At 40.1% G+C, this 21,562-nt stretch overlaps 1 protein-coding gene across 1 annotated transcript; it reads left to right on the forward strand.

Annotated features, from left to right (window-relative positions):
* The first annotated feature begins 730 nt into the window (after window positions 1-730).
* Window positions 731-20,046, forward strand: LOC139720956 (tonsoku-like protein). The gene is made up of 22 exons (XM_071632289.1): window positions 731-761; window positions 2,414-2,509; window positions 3,505-3,814; window positions 4,174-4,338; window positions 5,100-5,271; window positions 5,853-5,967; window positions 6,280-6,425; window positions 8,772-8,924; window positions 9,630-9,755; window positions 10,202-10,433; window positions 10,889-10,950; window positions 11,588-11,677; window positions 12,621-12,857; window positions 13,166-13,286; window positions 13,587-14,928; window positions 15,896-16,049; window positions 16,288-16,366; window positions 16,666-17,021; window positions 17,631-17,802; window positions 18,410-18,588; window positions 18,885-18,955; window positions 19,635-20,046. The coding sequence occupies exons 1-22, from the start codon at window positions 731-733 to the stop codon at window positions 20,044-20,046; spliced, it is 4,821 nt and encodes a 1,606-aa protein (XP_071488390.1).
* The last annotated feature ends 1,516 nt before the right edge of the window (window positions 20,047-21,562 follow it).

The raw sequence follows: 21,562 nt of genomic DNA on the forward strand, positions 1-21,562 counted from the left end.
TGAAGAGGTGGTTTCAATTTCCAGTTTTTCATTCAAACCCAATTATGCCTGTGTTTCAAATCCTGATATATCTGACAGGTCATTATTTTAGTTATTCAGTTAGTTATTAAGTTAGTTATCAAGTTATTCAACCAGGTTTAACATTGTATTTTTCTGAATAACTAAAAAATTGAATTTTCGTCATTTTTTTAAGGGCCTATGCGCATGATCAATGAAATTTTGTGACATAAGGGCATATTATCAGCTCACTCAATTGCATGTTCATATCAACTGTACATGAAGTGTTCTGCAGGAACAATTAGTGAATGTTTTTAGTAAGTTTTCATCACTGCATTTTGACTGTTTTACTTGTAAGATTTAAGTATTTCCTGTCAGACTAACTTCTAACTGGCCTTGATTAGGCCCTACACTGATCAAATTCTCATACACTGATCAAATATATATCTATCAAAAAATCCAATATCCATGTCTAAAAAAAAAAAAAAGGTGACATTTTTTGGAGCAGAAATGTTTATGGTAGCCTTTAAAGCTACCATACAATGTAGGTTCGTCTGACAGAATTTTGTTCTGCTAGCAATAGCGACCATCTGCTAAACAAGCGAAAAATTGACTCCTACGTTCAATTCTGCGCATTTGCGCAAGCAAGCGCCAAATTTGAGAGGATCGCAGCTCGATTTTGCCAAGCTGGACGAAGAACTCGTTGGAGTAGATTCAGCGATGACCTGTGATAATGAATAATGCAGACCGAAAAGAGCTAAAACGTAAGTGCTCAAAATTTGTATCATTTCATGTTCTAGTTCCGGGATATGATTGTTTTCGACTACAAGAACAGTGCTTGCGTAGTATAGCATTGCCTATAATACTGTTCGTCGGGATAGAGAAGATTAGTCCCGTACCTGTATAAACGTGTAGGTTTGATAAGTGAAATACTTGCCGTGGCCGTGTAAACACTGCATGGCAGCTGCACTGCACTGCATGCTGCACCTAGCAGTTTTGCTATTAAGTATTAAAGTGACTGCTACACTGTAGTATACTGTGCTGTACTCAGTAGTAGTCCTAGAAGTGTACATCCAACTACATATCAACGAGTGTTTAAATTTACATTGTGTTTAGTGTACGGCCTACGCTACGGCGGCTTTCCTGTGGTTATCAATACCCGTGGATTCAGAAAAAGGCAAAGCACAGCAGTGCATATGGGGGGCTTTCTTCCACAGTAAACTTGTCAATGCGGCCCCACCAAACAGTGTTTACGCGTGATTGACACAGCGACGGGGCCGATTTCCACGGCATAGCATCTTTCGTCCTTACTTCTTTCCCTTTTCAGGTTCTTCCTTTCTTCTTCAACATTTTATTCTCGGAAGGACTTCCTACTTGTAAATGTCCCTCGACTAATTTAACAGCCAATTAGACCATAAATACAACCCTAACCTAACCCTAAACCTAACCTTATTTGCTATTGCACGGGTGCATAAGCACTGTGGTGCGGTGGGGCCGATTTCACGATTTTGCCAACGTGCTGTTAATGCACATGGCAGGGTTTAGTAATTAAGTAGAAACATAATCATCAGCCTAGCTGAGCCCTAGCGCTTTCATAATTGAATGCATTTAATGAATGATTTTTGGTGCTAATTTACTTTCAAATAAATGTACTACTAACTAAATTATTTAAGGAAAAACCAGTCACGTAAATTTGAACCAAAACGGTTAAATCAGGAAGCATTTGACTTTGACATTCATGACGTCACTCAAAACAATCTTAGTCAATACAGATGTAGGCAATCATGCACTTTGCGGCCCTATTGAATATCGGTACCTCATCTCAAAAGTATGCCAAGGTGATATCCCATAAAATCTCGCACCAATAATATACACATAGGTCCATAAAGTGCATGATTGCCCAGATGTACGTACACTGTCTGTCTGTAGAAAATCTAGCACTCATTGACAATGACATGAAGCTCATGAAAGTCAACATCAATATCAGTTCTTCCCTAAAACCAATGTGGTTCAAATTTACATGCGTGATTGGAAATATGTTATTAGTGTTCTGTGTGATTTTTGTGCCATTTGGTGAAAATCTGGTATTCAAGATAGTGACAATGTATGTTTATGTGACAGTACAGTTAGCACCAGGTCTTCTTTTTTTTTGTGGAAGACTCTCTCCAAAGTATTAATGTTGAATTATGATTATGAGTGATCCAATCTCCTTACTTACTGATTTGCAAAATACCATACATCATATTCTACAAATTGAACACATTTCTCTGTCATACATCTGGCAACAATGAGTTACAAACTTCTGTATGTACAACCATGTAAGGGCCTAGTGTCATTTGTAAAAATGCAGAGCCATTACACCTTGCAGTTTTACAAATGGGATCAAACTTGCTCCTTGTGATGTCCTGTGCTACAGAGTTGGAAAGATGCAAGGCCAAGGCTCAGTCAAGTGGCAAGCTGAAGGAAGAGGCAGAATACTGTAATCTCATAGGAGAGCTTCTGGCAAGATGTGGTATGTATATCATAATTTACATATATCTCAAACAGAATAGAGTTCAGAGGCAATGGCTACATCACTTATCCACTCACACATACAATTTTACCTTATATTAGTAATATTCTCATTATTATTACTATTATTATTATTATCAATATTATTATCATTATCATATCAATATAATTGATAATAATCATTTGTTCATTTTCATTACTCCATTAACGTAGAATGTAATGCCTGTAACATTATTACTGCAGGAGAGATAGAGTTGTCAGACCTTCTGCAGCATGTGCGTATGAGAGCCATATACACATAATACATCTTTGTATATTAGTTCAATGCAATTTTATAGATACCAAGGGTACTTCTATTGTTAACAAAGTAATGTAAAAGTGGAAAATTTCACACAACTAGTTTTCCGCGCTTGCCTGGGTATAATGAATTTCACATGATGTTTTTAATTCGGTGGAATCAAGACATTCATTAGTGGAACATATGATGATGTGCAAATATGTTTGTGTCTTTTTATTTTCGCACTGGTTTCTGGTCAAGCGAAATGGCCGAAATTTTCCACACTGCAAAACTTTCCACTTTTGCAGTGTAGTGAACTGCAGGATTTGTCATAAGGATGGTTATCTAAAAATACAACAACGGTAACTAGAAATCCACCCCACATACTGACCGTATTCTGCAGCATGTGCGCATGAGGTGGATTTATGATGAGACCCATCTGTACATGTATATTAGTTAAATGTAATTTTGTTGACACTTACTATTGTTAACAAAGTACAGTGAACTACAGGATTCGTTTAAAGGATGGATACCTTGGAAGAACCAGTAACTAGAAATCCACCCCACATAATGGCATTTTCCCTCACGTGCCTGACTTTTGTCAGGTACAGAGAGCAAGTCAGGTTATCATCTGGGCATTTTGGAATACTATTTCTATTTTGTGTTGATGTCTTTGTTACAATGCAAAAAAAGAAAAATTGTGTCAACTATTTTTGAAGGGGAGTATCAAGATGCGATAAAAGAGCACCGCCAAGAGTTGCAACTGTCGGAGTCCCTTAATGATGTCATTGGTGCTGCCGTGGCCAACCGTAAGATTGGTGACTGCTACAATGAGTTGGGCGAGTACAGCAGAGCGCTCCGTCACCAGCGCAAGCATCTTAGCTTGGCTGAATCCGATGACAACCACTTGGAACAGCAGAGGGCACTGGCAACCATCGGGAGAACCTACCTGTGTAGGGCAGATAATCCGGAGACCAATGCAGGGGAGAAGATTGACTCCTTGCAGAAGGCTCAGGAAGCCTTTCTAAGGTATGAGAGTGCCTTTTCCACGGTCAGAAATTTGCCTGTGCAGATGGTGGTAATCAGCTCTAATGTCAAATAATGTTCAGATGTGCAGAAAGTTCAGAACTATGCATGCTTTCTTTGTGTGCTGACTACTGAGACTGATGTTTTGTCAGAAAGTTGTTAACAGGCACATTTCAAGTTCCCCCATAAACTTGAATAGTTAAGATAGTTTGGAGCACAAATTGGCAGCACTGTGACCTTGCACAGGAATATATATAGAATATTGACTGAAGTGGTGCATTTTGCAGAGAGATACATATATTTGACAAGAGCATGGAAAGGCCCATGAAGTTAACTTTTTCCCCACTGTGTGGTGTGCACAGGAGTCTGACGTTATGTGATGGCACCGAGCTGCGCGCCAAGATCTCGGAGAAGGAGCTGATGGTTATGCGGGCACGACTCCTCCTCAACCTGGGCTTGGTCCACGAGAGCCTGGACAGTAGGAAGAATGCAGCCCACTTCATTCAGAAAGCCATCTTCATTGCAGAGTAAGTTCAGAGTATGCTGAGGCCTTTTCTTGCTCAATACACCTTGATGTCAAGCAAGCTGTTGAGGGATGCTAAAAGTAATGTGGATATGTGGACTGAAAGTGAAATGTGAAAAGGTGAATAACTCATGAGACCAGGATATTGTGCAAACTGAAGACTACGCTGTGAACATCACAGATTGAATATGATAATGATCTTTTCGGTTAACATGGCGCTTAATCTACACAGGACGATTATGGAAGGGATTGTTCTGTAAAGGCAAGTCATCAGTTTTATGTCATCTGTGATGCTGCAATAGTCGTGTATTATGAAATCCATGAAAGGAAGTGCTCGTGAAAATTTTAAAAGCAATGGAAGGTTTCTTCGTCCAAATAGGGTAGATTATCCCATTACTGATTTTTCCAGAAGTTAGAAGTCAGTAGTCTGTAATGTGGCTGTTTCTGAAATAATGCCATAGGATCAAGATTATGATTGATTATGTTTTATGAATTTGAGAGCAGAGTATCTTGAAATTATGGTTATTAGCTATTTATCCTGACTGGTTTCTATTCGCATCTATCTTTAGTTCATCTACCCTGGAATATGGGATGTGTGATTTCTCCACATCACATTCAATGCAGACTTAAAAGAAATATCTTGATGGCATCAAAACTCTGCCTAAATAGTCACAAATCGTCCCTTGTTTGCAATGATGTTATAGCTCTCATACTGGCATGGTCAGTGCACCTTTGCTGACTACACATTCTGTTTCCTTCTGCCAGGAAACACACCCTCTTGGAAGACCTCATCCGATGCCACCTGTCCCTAGGGGATTTGCACAAGAGGGCGGGGTCCCTGTCAAAAGCTGGCCGCTCCATGGAAAGTGCCCTCATGGCTGCGAAGAAACTGAAAAATAAAGAGCAAGAAAGCCAATGTCTGTGTGCTTCTGCTGATGTGAGTTATGGAGATTCCTTCTCTTACTTGAAGATGAATTGAAAGGGACTAGTATACTGTGAAATCATGCACATTGCTTTATAAGTCTGTTAACACTACAGTAGGGAAATTTTGATGAGGATGCTGTTTTGGTGATTGACTCACTATGTCCATGCACTCAGCCGTAATTGGCCAGCTATGATGTTAATTAGATAAACCCACTCAAATGTATTAAAATGTACCACAATCCTGACAGCCAGAATGATACAATAGTGATGAGAATGAGAAAAAAAAAAGCGATATTGAGAACAGAAAGTGTGATTTGCTAGAAAAGAAGTAAAGAAGCTTAGTGATAAAGAAGCTTACTCATAAGAAATATGATGAAGTGTTGGCAAAAATACATCTTCTATCATGAAAAATACGGTGTAGTTTTTCTTCCAAGAAAGAGGTCCAAATAACCACTCCTACTAATGTCTAGGAAAATCATGTAAATTGCAAAATTGTAGAAAGATAAAGAGACATAAATCTTTCTTGTAAGAACTCCTGTTTAGAAAAATCTTCAGAATGGGTCTTCTCTGATGCACAACTCTTTTCTTACACAGGTGTTTTTCCAGCTCGGTGACTTTTACGCAGCCAAGCGAAGCCTGAGGAAAGCCTACAAGCTTGGATCTCAGAAGGGCAGGGAAAGAGAAACTCTGATACAGACCCTAAAGACTGGTAATTTACTAAGAGTGCAATGTACCATACTTAAATTGTTTATATCTCAAGTCGTGGTATATTCTGAGAATGTAATGAAATGCTCTGCATATCTTGTACTAAGTGATAGATCTTGAAGGCCAGTCGAATCAAGTGTCAGTCAAAGATGCTCTCTTTGATCATCAAATCAGAGTTTCTGACCTGGCACATGTCTCTGAATATGTATCGCATACATGTATGTGTGCTAATCAGAATTGCATCATGTTGTATTTATGTGTGGGAGTTTACTCTGAAACGCTCACCCTTGGTCATCTGTATATTTCCTTGTCCAAGCCATTCGCTGTGCTGATCTGCAGAGCAGACTTGATGCTCTGCCCGAAGAGGATGCAGAATCCCGGTTACCCTTGTATGAGGCCCTAGGGGACCTCTGCTGCAAAGTGGATAGCTACAAGAGAGCCATTGAATATTACACTTCACAGGTGAGGTTTAGTGTGTGTGTGTCATTTTCTTTCCATTTCTGGTGGTGATTTTTTTCATGGCTTCCATGCCATACCAATGTTTGGTTTTCAGTCAAATATGTAGTATCAGTTATCACAAAACCAACAGATAGTTGCAAGACGGTGTGTTTTGGCTCGTCAGTTTGTTTGTTTGTTTGTTTGTTTTTGTTTGTTTGTTTGTTTGTTTTTACAAATGTGCAAAGAAGCGATTCCCAACTTTAGAATAACATAGGACTCATGCAAGTTGGATGTACCTAAACCACTGAAATAAGAGAGAAATCTATCCTCTCAGAAAATTACTGTTGAAAAGTTAATGTACATTGACTCACTCTGTATTCCTCGCCATGATAAGAAATCAGTCCTTGCGGTATTCTACTTACCACTAGTAGATTCATTCAATCAAAAACTTCATCAACTTGTCCTGATTTTTAACAACATCTCTGCATGAAGTATTTGGATCAACAATGTGTTTATTTCTCATTGAAACTAACATTAGAGGGGTATTCAGACTGTTCTCTATGATACAGACTCATTTTTACCTTGTTGGTATTTGTATGTGTTTCCTGCTTCTCCCTCCACAGCACCTGCAGAGAATGTTTTTATATTTGTTTGTCCCCGCCGAACGAGTTCGAGCAGGGGACTATGAAACGGGCTCCGTACGTGTGTGTGTCCGTGTGTCCGTCCGTCTGTCCGTCCGTGTGTCCGTGTGTCCGTGTGTGCGTCCGTGTGTGATCAAAATCTTCAATTTGCTACTTCTCTGTCATTTATGAGCCAATTTTGATTCTGTTTGCTTTATATGATAGCACTACATGGGAGCTTTGAAACTTCTACACAGAATTTCAGTTGTGACCTTTGACCTTGACCTTTGACCTATATTGTACATTTTGCTACAAAATGCTACTCCTTCGCCATTTCTAACCCGATTTCGATTCCGTTTGCTTTATGTGATGGCACTAGGTGAGGGCTTCAAAACTTCTACACAGAATTTTGACCTTTGACTTCTTTGACCTTTGACCTTGATTTTTTGACCTATATTGTACATTTTGCTACAAAATGCTACTCCTTCGCCATTTCTAACCCGATTTCGATTCCGTTTGCTTTATGTGATGGCACTAGGTGAGGGCTTCAAAACTTCTACACAGAATTTTGACCTTTGACTTCTTTGACCTTTGACCTTGATTTTTTGACCTATATTGTACATTTTGCTACAAAATGCTACTCCTTCGCCATTTCTAACCCGATTTCGATTCCGTTTGCTTTATGTGATGGCACTAGGTGAGGGCTTCAAAACTTCTACACAGAATTTTGACCTTTGACTTCTTTGACCTTTGACCTTGATTTTTGACCTATATTGTACATTTTGCTACAAAATGCTACTCCTTCGCCATTTTTAACCCGATTTCGATTCCGTTTGCTTTATATGATGGCACTAGTTGAGGGCTTCAAAACTTCTACACAGAATTTTGACCTTTGACTTCTTTGACCTTTGACCTTGATTTTTGACCTATATTGTGCATTTTGCTACAAAATGCTACTCCTGCGCCATTTCTAACCCGATTTCGATTCCGTTTGCTTTATGTGATAGCACTAGGTGAGGGCTTCAAAACTTCTACACAGAATTTTGACCTTTGTCTTCTTTGACCTTTGACCTTGATTTTTGACCTATATTGTACATTGGCTACAAAATGCTACTCCTTCGCCATTTCTAACCCAATTTCGATTCCATTTGCTTTATGTGATGGCACTAGGTGAGGGCTTCAAAACTTCTACACAGAATTTTGACCTTTGACTTCTTTGACCTTTGACCTTGATTTTTTACCTATATTGCACATTTTGTTACAAAATGCTACTTCCGGCGGGGACATATGTTACGCACCGCGTAATTTCTACTTTTCCTTGTTTCAACTTATCCAGTAAATTATTTTCCTTTTTGCCCTGTCCAAAATGTGTGCTGTATTCAATTTTCACCTTGTGCACACAGTACAGTAGACTCCTGTTAAAACAAAGTCCTTGGGACCGGCAGATTTCTTTTGTTATATCGAAATTTCATCATAACCGAACAAATAAACAATAAAAATACATAGAGTGGATAATGTTGCGGCCTGAATTTTTATTTCATTGTAACCGAAATTTTGTTATAACCGTGTTCGTTACAATGGGAGTGCACTGTATTGCAAAAATTCCTCTTTTTTTTTTTATGGTCTTCTTTCTTTCGGTGCTCTCTAGTATCACTTGTGAAATCCTGCCATAATGGCATCCCCATGTTTCTGTTTCTGATCAAGGCTGTGCCTGATTTCATGTTGAACCTCATCATTTTTAACCCTGCAGCTCAAAAGTGCCGAGAAGGTGGGGAAGCCCCCCAAGATCTTGGCCTCCATCTATGTGTCCCTGGCCACCACCTACTCAGACGACGGTCGCTTTCAGGAGGCGATAGAGATGTACAGACATGAGCTTAGACTGAGAGAAGGAAATCTCAAGGAGGTAGGTTACTGATCCTTTGCCGGACTTCTAGCCTAATTGCTTTGTGCCAATTGGGCAAACCACAAACAGACATTCACTGAATGACTGATGAACATTGTACCAACAGTGCAGTGTGTGTACACACGCTGCTGTGTGTATTGAACTGTCATTTTCATTGTTACACATTGGAAAGTGCAAATTAAGCTGTGTGCACACTAGCACTTTTGACTGTGTGTCTGTTCAGTGTTGAAATTGTGGCTTCTATAACCTGTTAGTGATGTTGTCGGTTAGTATTGAACAAAAGGAAAAGTATAATGATCCATCATGATTATCAATTCAAAGTAATTTAAGGGTATATTTAAACATGCAGCATTCATTTTGCGTAATAAGATGTTTCTTGGCTTTCAAAAAATGTATTTTCAATTCTTCTAACTTCCAGAAGAAGTAGGCTTCTGGTCTTTTGTGTTTAGCTATAACCAGTTTGGAGAATGATGCTAGTGATGTCATGATCACGTGACCAAAACAGCTGTTCTCTCTTAGATGAAATGCTGAGCTAAGCTCACTTTCAACCTTCATGCTTTTACTTTCAGCCTTCATGCTTTTACTTTCATGTAGTGGAGGCAGTCTGATGACCATCATGTTCATTGGTCTAGACCCATACATGATGTCCAGATGATCTTCCTAACGATGTAAACACCATTTTCTCTCTCTTTGCTCCTCATTTAGGAGACCAAGACTTGGCTGAACGTAGCAGACATGCAAGAGAGAGCTGGCCAGGAGTTTGAGGTCATCAATGAATCGTACACCAGAGCTCTGGAGTGTGCCAGGAAAGCTCAACACCCAACTCTTCAGGTTATTAAAGCTCAACACCCAACTCTTTAAACTTTATCACAAATTCATATATGAAAACGCACAGTCTTTCCACTGAAGAAAGCACAAACAAAGAAATGAAACACAGAAAGCAAAAGAGATATAAGTAAAAACTTTTACCTTTATAAGGGCAACTTTTAAAAGAAAAACATAAAGGTGCATTTTGGCACATGTTGAAAAGGTTACCTTTTCATGCTTACCGATATTATGCGGTGGTGTAGGGCATATTCATTTAAACTGTCTCACTGTGATATGCAAAATGAAAAATAGAAGAAGTTGTGTATGTACACATCTCTGGTCTAGATAAGGCCTCAGATTCAAATTTCCACTAGATCTCTTGGATATCCTGGTTTGCATAATGTCATAGAGTGAAAAAAAAAAGATTAAAATAGAGGCTCTGACTGAGGATTTCCACCATCCAACCACAGGTTCTGGCCCTGAGGGATCAACTTCTGCTGATTGAGAAGCATAGCATGGAGCACCTCCTGAGGCCAACCCAGAAGATGCTGAGAAACCTGAGGGAGGAGCACGACATGGCCTCGGACGATGACTTGGAGGTCAGCGACGATGACGTCGATGACGACGATGGTGGCCGGGCAGAGGATTCCGAGCAGCTCCAAAACTCTGAAGACATCATAGTGGATGACCTGTCGGATTCAGGTAAAGAGCGCCCTCTGTCTTCCACTTGGCTTCACAGAACAAGAACCGATGAAGGGCATTGGGACTGTTCTATCAGAAGCTTTAATGTCAAATTGTCAATCTCAGCATACCACTGATCATCACCGACTCCACTTGTGAGTGTGACATTCTGACACAGGAAAATCTTACAGGTTATAATGAATGCATTGAAATTAAGAACAATGAGGAGCACTTTTTATTTTTGATGTGAAATGTCTGTAGTTGTTTCTTGTGATTTTACACTTCACATGCAAATATATCATGTGGATCAAAAATTGCCTATTGAAGTTTTCTGTTCCCTTTAAAATGTACTTACTAGAATCAGACAGTTAAGACTCACTTCTGTTGAAATGCACTGGAACTTCTGTGAATGTATTTATTGAGTAGTATTGTCTTACTTTTAAACGCTTTCATGGTTGTGAATTATTGTTTTGTAGATTCAGGTTCAGATGAAGAATATGATCGGCCGACTGCTTCTGAAAGAGTCAAAAGAAACAAGGTATGTTTCAGCATGGAGTTCTAAGCCTGTCAATAACTCAATAAAAATACTGAACAATTCTTGAAATAGGGTTTCATTAGATATTTAGATACAGTGGACTACCGTTATAACAAACTCCTCAGGATTGGCAGTTTTCTTTCATTATGTCGAAATTTTGCCATATCCGAACAAACGAACAATAAAAAACGTAGAGCCGATAATGTTGTGGACTGCATTTTTATTTCATTGTAATCAGAATTTCATTACAACCGTGTTTGTTATAACAGGAGTGCACTGTATGTGAAAAAAAGTGCAGAGGCCTACTCTTGTTCATTCAATTCCACCTTTTTTTCCCTCAAAGAATATTTTGTAAAATATTGTTCTCTTTACTGCAGAATGATATTGCTAAACAGATATTAGGCACTAAAATGACTTTTATGATGTATACTTCTAATTATTTCATTATTATGGAAGAACTGAATGTGGTACATGTTTGATTTGTTGATAGAAATGAAATGATATTTTAGAAATATATTACTGGTTGACATATTGTGCATGTGTAGTGCCATAAAAGAAGGTTTTTAGTGTAATCATATGACCTGTTTAGAAAGTGATAGATTTGCCGTTTTTATCATTTCACATGTCTTCTTTTTTGCAGTTTTCTAAGTTGAATGAAAAAGGGGAATCCATGCTCCACAGAGCCTGCATAGCAGGCAATTTGAAGCAAGTGAAGAAGCTGGTTGAACAGGTGAGGATACCGTACATTTATTCTGCAGTCAGCATCCTGTAAGCCATTCATTAGGGGTACACCACAGTCAAAGTGATATATTTGACTTGTGTATTTTAGTATCACATGACTGGAATACAAATTTGACACTTTTCTAAAAGTTTTGAAAGTCTAGAATGCTGGATTCAGTTGGGCTGAGTCACATGATACTGATAAAGCATGCGAATGCGCCAAATTCACATTCATATATTCATAAATTCAAACTCATGCATGTGCCCTAGGCTGTTATTCAGCATGTCAAGGGGTGCTTCGACATTTATTGAAGTCCATTTTAGGAATATGTTCTTTTTGAAACCATACTCATTCCTGTTAACTGAATATTTCAAGTTTCCGCTGTATTTGGATGCAGCAGGTACTGAATTCAATCTCCACTGGGTTTGTTAATATCATCGATGGCCACAGCAGGTTTTGCCCTTTATACATTAAATCAAGCTTTCCTTTGTCATGAATTCAGATAAAGGCACTGTTGACTAGCCTTTTAGATTTGAAAAATATAACCTGCATGATCCTACATGCTTTCAGTCTCATATACTAAGAAAATATCAAGTGCCAAAAAGATAAGGGTGGAAGAAGCATGGTTGTTTTTTCTTGTAGCTGTATGTTGATGCATTTTAGGTCAGTTTATCAGCTACAATTGTAAGTGACAAAAAATAAACAGGATGAAAGGCAAATTTGTTGCTTCATTTTCTCTGATTACATGCTTTGTAATTCACAACAAATAGGTATGTGAGAAAATTACACTGCTAAAAAATGTTGTTTTTTTCTTCCAGCTGAGGAGCATTTCACTTCTTTCATATTATCCCTTTGTTAATATCAATATACATGTAGTCTCAATGAATATTTTTTATTCAATTTTGCCCAATATCATTTGTAAAAGAAATTCATGTGAAACATATCTTGTTAGGGGCACCCTCTAAACCCACGAGATTACTGTGGTTGGACTCCACTCCATGAAGCCTGCAACTATGGCTACTGTGAGATCGTCGATGTCCTCGTGTCAGCGGGGGCGGACATCAACGACCGGGGTGGGGACAAGTGCGACGGCGTCACACCTCTCCACGATGCAGTGAATTGTGGGAACTGGGTGGTGGCCAAACTTCTAATCTCAAAGGGAGCTTACACCAAGGCTAAAGACAGTCTCGTGAGTTAAAATCTTTCATTATTTTCTATTGGCAGGTGATTTGGGATGGTGAGATATGGAGTTAGGAAGTTTGGTAAGGATGTATTTTGCAGATTCTTGTTTGAATAACTTTGTCTCATCCATGCAATTAAACAGGGAAGCATTTGCTGGGTAACTTTAGCAAATATTTCTGGTTAGTGTGAAGATATCGAGCCAAAGTATTATCAGATTGGTAGAGTATGAATAATATTCTTTAAAATATAGGGGGTGTAAAGATTGGAGTCATTGTTATTATTTGAAACTGTATCTTTGATTGCTCATGTGATCAGGGAAATACTCCCCTGGATGCCCTGAAGACATGGCTGGACAACTACTCCAATGAGATAGATGCTGACACTCGGGAGGAGTGCTTCGATGTTGCCAGACTTCTCCGAGAAGACTCACCAGGAGGTGAGTATTCCATCCCTTTCTTTAATCATCTCTCCACCTCCTCTTCTTTTCTTTCTTTCCTTTCCTTTATGGTTACACATCTGATGTAACTTTCTTTTTACAGTCCTTCTAAATTGTTTGGATGATTTGGAATTGACCTTAAAATGAATAAAGATCTGCTTTCAAGCTGTCATAAGTGAACTTGGATTGGTAAGATTATTGAATGATTAGGTTGTTGGTGTTCTGTTCTTTGCTGCTGTTAATAGAGAGCTTTAAAGTTGTAATTATGAAAACTAGTTTTGCTTGTCTTCTCTATTTCAGATCTTTCAATGGAGAGGGTCCCCCCGGTCAGCTCAGCTAACTCCCGAGCCCTGCTGCTCAACAGTGACTTGTATGACAGGGAGGAGGACTCCAGTCAGGGATCTCAGATGGTCTCACAGAGACCAGCTCCTCAGGAGGAGAAGCAGAGCGGCATCTCAGTGCGGACCTATCAAAGGAGAGATAGTGATGCAGGGAGAGGAGACAGTGGGAGCAGGAGTAGGATGAGGAAGAGGAGGAGTAGGGATAGCTCGGCGAGAGATGCAGGCATGGCCTCCAGGAGGAATGCAGCGATGTCACTGGGAGACGACAGTGAGGATGACAGTGATGGTGGTGGGAGGGATGCTTGTGAGGATGAGATGAGCTGTGATGGTGATGCAGTGGCAGGTGGTGGGAATGAACATGTCCAAGATGACAGTGACCCCAGCAGAAGGAGGCAGTCAGGGGGGAGAAGACTGTCAGGGGATTCTCTTCCTGAGATTGAAATTGGACTGACCTCCTCTACGGGCAGAGATTCAGTTACAGCTACACAGAGTAAACAAATGGTATTAAAGTCACGGGGCAATTTGGGTAATGCTCCCCCAAAATACACTAACATCAGTGATGATGAGAATGATAACTGTGATGAGGATGTCATCCAAAGTCTGTATCTGAACCAGGAGCATCTCGAAGAGGACGTAGACCAACCAGCCAGTGCTAGGCAGACTTACCAAGATGTCATGCGCAACATTGGGAGTGCAGCCTCACGGATGTCGCGGGAACCCCCCACAAGTTTGCCCTTCTCTCAGAAACCTCTGTCACCAGCCACCGGAGCACTGATCCCTGAAGAGGAATACACAGGTGGAGATGATTGGCTCATCAATGACCTCGACCCCCAGCCCAGCAAACGGCGGAGGATGGACTTTGACGGCACCTTTCGGAGCATGCCTGGCACGGAACGTTCTCAGCGAAAAGACGAGAAACCCCACAGAACTCCCTCTCAATTCTCTGGAGAGGGAGATACACAAGTAAACGGCAGTCAGGCTCCCACACGATCTTCAAACTCCAAGCTGAGCAGGAAATCAAGACCAAGGCAAACCAAACTGACCAACCTTGGGGTGTCGGTAAGACCAGCATCGCCTGCAGAAGATATTGTGGCCCTTGATGATGACGTTGGTGATGATGACTGTAGTATAGAAGATTTTGCAACACAACGTAGCAGGAGGGGCACCACACAAGTCAGTCGTAATGATCATCCAGTCAGCGGAGGGGATTCATCCAAACCTCCCCTGCCTGGACCATCATCAATGATGAGGGTACAGGTCAAGATCCAGGACAAGCTCTTCCTTGTTCCAGTCAGTCTCAGGTGATTCACCCATCCTCTTAACTTCGGTCATTTGATTCTGTAATGCATTTATTTTAAGGACATTTACCCCCATTTACCCCTTCAGTCTCATTGACAATATGTTTATAGACAATGTCAATAGGATTTTAAGGTGGTTAGTGTTAAGAAGGTCGTTTTGAGAACAGTCTGTTACAAGTTGGCTTTTTTTTTAGCCTTTTATATTTACATCTTTCAGGAATGATCAGCTCTCAATATAAAAGATATGTGAAATATTGCTAGCTTTTTCAATTTTACAGCCATGCCCTGTTCACATATGGGTAGATGTCCTAATAACACACACAACATCAAGCTAATATCAGAGGGGTATATTCAGAGTACAAAGGGTGCTGTTCTTGATGATCTAATGACATAAGTGGTCACAATGTTTGTGATGTTTGTCAGAGTTCTCTATGATTTCATAGTTTTATCTACATTGTTCAAGTTCTAGTAAAATAAGGGCAAATTCGATGAGAAAATTTGGCCGATGTGCATCAAATGATACAAATCAAATTACTGTCTTACTTATAGTTGATTTACAATGACCTTAGTATACTGATTCCAATAAAGTCTGATGCATGTATATGTGATATGATATGAAGAACAGATCTAAACTGGCATGGCAGTCATGTGATCAAAGCAACTATTCTGCATTCTCTGTTGGCAGTAAATGCTATATGATAAAGCCTCGTCTCATGGTGCCCCCAATGTAGGGAAAATTTTGCATACGGTGTTGTATGAATGTTGATTGTCATTATTACTTCTGTAATTTCATGCACTGTGGATGCATCATTGGACAGAATGTTTTACCCACAATGTCTAAATGCTTGGATATTGAATGTAAAGTCAGGCTACATAACTTGAAGTAAAATATTCATCTCCTAGGCAGGCTACCCTACTGTAATGCACATAATGTGAGAGCAAGATTTTATTGTTTGCTTGAAATAACCAGGGAGAGGCCGTCGATGCAGTGGTTGTCAGAGCAGGCAGCGAGACGCTACTACTCACAGTGTGGGCTGAGACCCAAGCTCTCTCTCTGTACTGCTGAGGGAGCGCTCTTCTCTCCCGACGACTCTGTCGTAGACTTGCTGAACAATAACGAAATGGTAAGATGAGCACTTCTTGACCGTAAAAACTTTATCAAGGCAGGCTTGAGTTGTGTGAGTGTTCATAGTGTGCATATGTGTAATATTACTGAACTCATTTTGATTTATTAAACAAAAGGTAGTCTAAATGTTTTGATGCAGTGATTGTTTCAGGCTGATTGTGTCTACTTGTTAATCTTGTAAAGATGAAATTGTTGCCAGCCCCAATTATAGTCTCCCTTTTGTTCCGATGCTGTAGGTTATTGGTCGTGTGGATTCATGGGACCTGCCGCCTCTGACTGAACGCTACAGGAAGGCTTGTGAGCGGATGAAGACTGGTGAGTTGTTTGACTGGTGTGACATCAGTCTGCAATATCTAGCCCATCTATCCCTTAGCTATCCCTTGCAATTGATTTGATGTCCCATAGAGCTACTACATTCATGACTTTTGACAGGTGTAGCATCATTTGTAAATCTAGTAGTATGTGTGTTACACCCTACCCAGGAAGAACATCTCCCCGACTCTACCATACATTGTGTGCTTACATATTTTTAGTTTGTGATGATACTAATAGGGAATGTATGGTAGATACATTTACAAAAAACACTCTCATTGGTTGTTTTTGCTGAGATACAGAAGAGCACCCAACAGTCCTCTCAAGGCTTCAAGACTGCCAGGGCCATCAGCAGCAGCACCAGGCGACCCTTGACCTTGGCGACCTCAACCTGCGGCCAGTCAGCCTGGGTCCCCTCCTCTCAGCCGTCCAGTGCCAGTACTCTCTCAGACAGCTCCTGCTGGGAAAGAATCGGCTGGACGACTCCCTGGCCCCGCAGCTTGCCTCGGCCCTCCAGACGCTGCCCAGCCTGACCCACCTTGACCTCTCCTCCAACCAGCTGACCTCTGAGGGACTGAGGTCAGTGTCAGACATCCTCGAGGGGTCAGATAGGACGGGCAGTGATGATGCAGGGAGTGCGAGGGAGAGACCATTGCAGGTACGTCTAGTTGCCCATCAGAGAGACAATAGCTCTGTTATATCTCATAAGTCTACCAGCTGTCACCTGTAACATTCAATCTGTAGCATGGAACCTACATAGCAGGTAGTATGATAATCCTACATCTCAACAAAATCTGGACCTGTAGTAAGATAAATGCCTTTTCATGACCGTGATGTTATGCAAAAAACTATGAAATGTTGCAAGCTGCTTGTTGATACAATGAGTTAATTTCTATTCAGACTTTCTTAAATCTGCCACATTTCTAGTATCATATCTATGTTAGGAATATTATTGAAAGGAATCACTACATTGACCCACAAAGAACGTAGTAGTACATCTTCTTTGTGTCCATGAGAATTTGTGGATTAAATTAGTGAACTTCCTTGAATTTTTGAATTTGATCATTTGCAAACTTATTTATTTGACTGTTGAAAAGGTTGTTACAGGTGTATAAACAAAATTATCAAGATATCAATGAACCATTTACTACATACTAGCTCCATTACAAGCAATAGGTGAGATTTACATTGCTTTTAAAAACATGAGCTAAGGTCATCGTGAAAAAAATATGTGTAAATCAGACACCAAATATATTGTCATTTCCAGATGCTTGAAGAATTCGACCTAAGCTACAATCACATCACAGATGCCAGCGCCCTCTCACTAGCCATCATTGTGAAACACTGCCCTCTGCTGGCGACGCTGACGATCAGATCATGTGCCCTCACCGCAAAGTTTTTCCAGCTTCACCGGCACAGACTTGTGGAGGCTTTCCGGGGTAAAGCATTCACCCAAGCACCCCTCTGTATTTTCCATTTGTCATCGTTTGGTCAGCCACTGTTTTGTATTTTGTGTTACAGGGGTCATATGTGGTCAAAACCTTGAAATTATCTTTGGAATATGTACCGTTGGAAATTTTGTCAATTACTTTAATGTTTACCCTAGTAGCAAGTCATATCCCCGATAGTGTGTACACATCTACACATGATCTGTTCTCCCAGTTTTTCTACTTTATGTATAGCTGTATTGCATGTGATTGTCACTCCCCATCTTCACTACAAAGTAATGCTGTGCAGGCTGTTGAATACAAGCAATAACAACGCCTGATACCACTGTCTGGTAGCTAGCATCCCACATTACCATTAAATCCAGACAAGCCATGTCTGGAAAAAAAAAAAAACACCCAACAACAATAACAAAAAGGACAATCACATACTGCCCCGTATTGGTTGATTTGAATAGCCCGTCATCTAGACATAGGGGTTAAACAACTTTGCTACATAACCTTTTGCAATCTTTATGTGACCCCCCCCCCCCCCCCCCCCCCCATCATACAGTGCCATGCAGCGTTCATATGTACTTATCATTACCCTCTCTCTAAACAGGAGCAAAGTGCCTGCACACTCTGGCAATCTCCTACAACCGGCTGGGATCCACTGGAGTAGAACTGCTCCTAGGCTGCCTGGCAGGGGGCACCCTTCAACGACTAGAACTCTGCAACATCATTCCCTCCCAGGGGGATGGAATCCACCTGGCTAGACACTTAGCTACATTCTTCTCACAGGTATGTGCTTACTCATGGACAAACATGTGACTTGCAGTCAAGTTGTCTTTTTGTCTATGGCTTTGGATCACTAGGATACAGTTTTGTGCAGCTGTGCCATTTAAGATCACTTCTTATCTGACTTGCAATCATGTCTTCATGTATGTTACTGTACAAAAATGTGATTAGCATTATGTTGGGGGTGCTATCGCATTTATCAAATTGAATATTGTCCTTTCTCCTCCTACTCTTCCTTGGCAGTGCTTATTGTATTTGTAAAAATCTGTTCCCTTTTTCATCTCCGCAAACGACCACAGAATATCAACGTTGAGAATTTACGTCTCTCTGGCTGCCATTTATCTGATGTAGATGTTGACTACTTGAAAAGGTAAGTTGATGGATCATATCAATGTTATTGTAACTATATTTCTTATTTTTTATGAAACCATCAGGAGAAAAGAAGAGCAAATATGATGACAGGAAGCCTGATTCTTGTGAGGGCAAGCGTGCACAAAACTGCTTTCAGATAAATGCTGACAGAATCTTTTATAAGTGATTACAAAATCCTGTTGAGCTACACATTCCCTTTTATTCAAATCATTAAGTTGCAAGCTGTTAGTAGTGTTCACGGTCTCAGGTATGTAGATAAAACTACACATGGGGCTTGGAACTGAATCATCAGTGTCTTTCAGTGTCTTCATTTATCTGCCATACCACCAGATTCTGCTTTTCATCTAATCATTTCCGATCAATTTGATATCATCAAATCATTTCCAATCAATTTGATATGCAGTGGACTCCCGTTATAACAAAGTCCTCGGGACCGGCAGTTTCTTTCGTAACATCGAAATTTCATTATATCTGATCAAATAAACAATAGAAAAACAAAGAGCGAATAATGATGCGGCCTAAACTTTACTTCATTGTAACCGGAACTTCATTATATCTGTGTTCGTTATAACAGGAGTGCACTGTATCAATTTCTTTTGCATCTTGTCCCTTAATTGTCAAACAAGTGAGTCAAGAAACACCACAAGGTACAGCTTTGCTTTGTAAAAACCTTACAGACTGCATCCCAGCGGCAGACACTGGCAGTACCTGGACCTCTCAGCCAATCCACGACTGACGGCCAAGGGTATCAAGCACCTGCTCCACTCACTCCATGCCCAGGGTATCTCTATCTCCAAGCTGGACCTCTCCGCCTGCAGTCTCCATTCTCCAGTGGACCCCACCCTCCTGGAAGCCATTGCCAAACACCTGCCAGGGCCAGGGGAGGGTGGTCAAGCGGAGGAACTGAATGGAGGCGGTGGTGGTGGGGGTGGGGCGGTGGGAAGCGGTCTGGTGGAGCTGAGGATGTGTGGGACGGGGCTGAACAAAGTGGACAAGGAGCTACTCCTGAATGTGTGGGATGTTGCCCAAGGCATACACAGCGGACACCACATTGATGCACACAGGTGCATCTTCTTTGTCACCAGATAATAGCAGAAAGGGTGATGTGACACACCCATAATGCATACAAGGTGCCTTCACTAACAACAGTAAGGGAGGCACATCTGTGCATTTATATGCATTTCTCATGCAATACTTGCAAATACTGTATATACAATAGATACCTGTCTATCTATAATGTAACTTGTACTTTTTAGTGGGAGGTAACTTCATGTACATGCACTATACAGTCAACTTTGCCTAAGTCGACCTGGCTTAAGTCAAACAATCACCTAAGTCGAAGGTCTTTTCAAGTCCTCTTCTCTTTATATTCAATTCATTTTAATCCCTCTTAAACTGAATTTTCTCTAAGTCAAACCATTTGTTCAGTCCAAATAGATTCAAGTTAGGCAGGGTTGACTGTAGTTTCAGATAAGTTGTAAATTGACATGGATCATGGGTATGGTGCATTCTTTCTGCATCTATAGTATATATTGATTGAAATGTGATTTACGCAATGATACTGTTGATAACTGTATTCATAGTACTCTAATACAAGTTTATATCAATGCCTTCTGGCCAAAAACTATATTCATGTTATATTGCTATTTCTTTTCCGTCTGAAAATAAAATCAATGCTTTGATATGACTGAGATGATTTATCATTTTGTAATATTTCCCAGTTGCACATTTACCATAGACCTCAGCCAAAGTATATGCAATACTAGTTCTGAACATGTAATGATAATACATATACTGATTTTTTTTCTCTCTCTTTTTTTTTTTTTTTTTTTTTTTTTTTGGGGGGGGGGGGGTTATTATTTACGCACTTTGACAAAAGGGTAAAACTAACAGGAATGTGTGTCACTGTAATATCAAAATTTATGCACAGAAAGCACAGAACAGTCTGTTTGTAGGAATCTCCCGAGTATGATACTTTTTAGCAGAATTGCCAAAGGTTTTGATTTGAAGCTTGTGTGGAAGCTTAACAAATGTTAATGATGCATATCAAGTGCCCTTCTGTATATAGTGCTGCAGAATTCCTGTGTATGTTGTACATTGAGCAGTCATTTATAAATCATTATTTTTAGTACTAGAAATGTGGAAATATTTGTGGTACCTTAATTCTTTGCGTATTTCGTGCTACTTTTGGCTAGTGTGAATCCTATAACCTTGGAAAATATTTTCAAAATTTTCTCGACATATAATGAATGGGTTGAAGTGTGTACTTTGTCAGTGGTGCCTCCCTGGTACGAGTGTGTGTCTGTGTGTGTGTGTGTGCATGCGCCGTAGTACAGTGTATCACTATCATAACAAAATCCTTGAAACCAGCCGTTTTCTTTCGTTATATCGAAATTTTGTCATAACCAAACAGTATAGTGTATGAAGATATATAGATGTTAATTTTCAGACCTGAATTTTTATTTCATTGTAGCAAGAGTTTCATTACAACCATGTTCATTATATTGGGAGTTCGCTGTATTAGCTGAATTCATTTGAATGCATGTGTGTATATGATTTCTGTGCAGGCCAAACATTCTAATGTATCAGACAAAACATAAATTTT

This window comes from Diadema antillarum, unplaced genomic scaffold (genome assembly GCF_040938485.1).
Source record: "Diadema antillarum isolate AM-2024a unplaced genomic scaffold, OU_Dant_1.0 scf00000012, whole genome shotgun sequence".
Lineage (NCBI taxonomy): Eukaryota > Metazoa > Echinodermata > Echinoidea > Diadematoida > Diadematidae > Diadema > Diadema antillarum.

Coding starts and splice junctions, on each gene's coding strand:
- LOC139720956 (XM_071632289.1), top strand. CDS start 731: ATGAATAATGCAGACCGAAAAGAGCTAAAAC. Junction 5,272..5,852: donor GTCTGTGTGCTTCTGCTGAT/GTGAGTTATGGA, acceptor TTTCTTACACAG/GTGTTTTTCCAGCTCGGTGA. Junction 14,929..15,895: donor CTTGTTCCAGTCAGTCTCAG/GTGATTCACCCA, acceptor TGAAATAACCAG/GGAGAGGCCGTCGATGCAGT.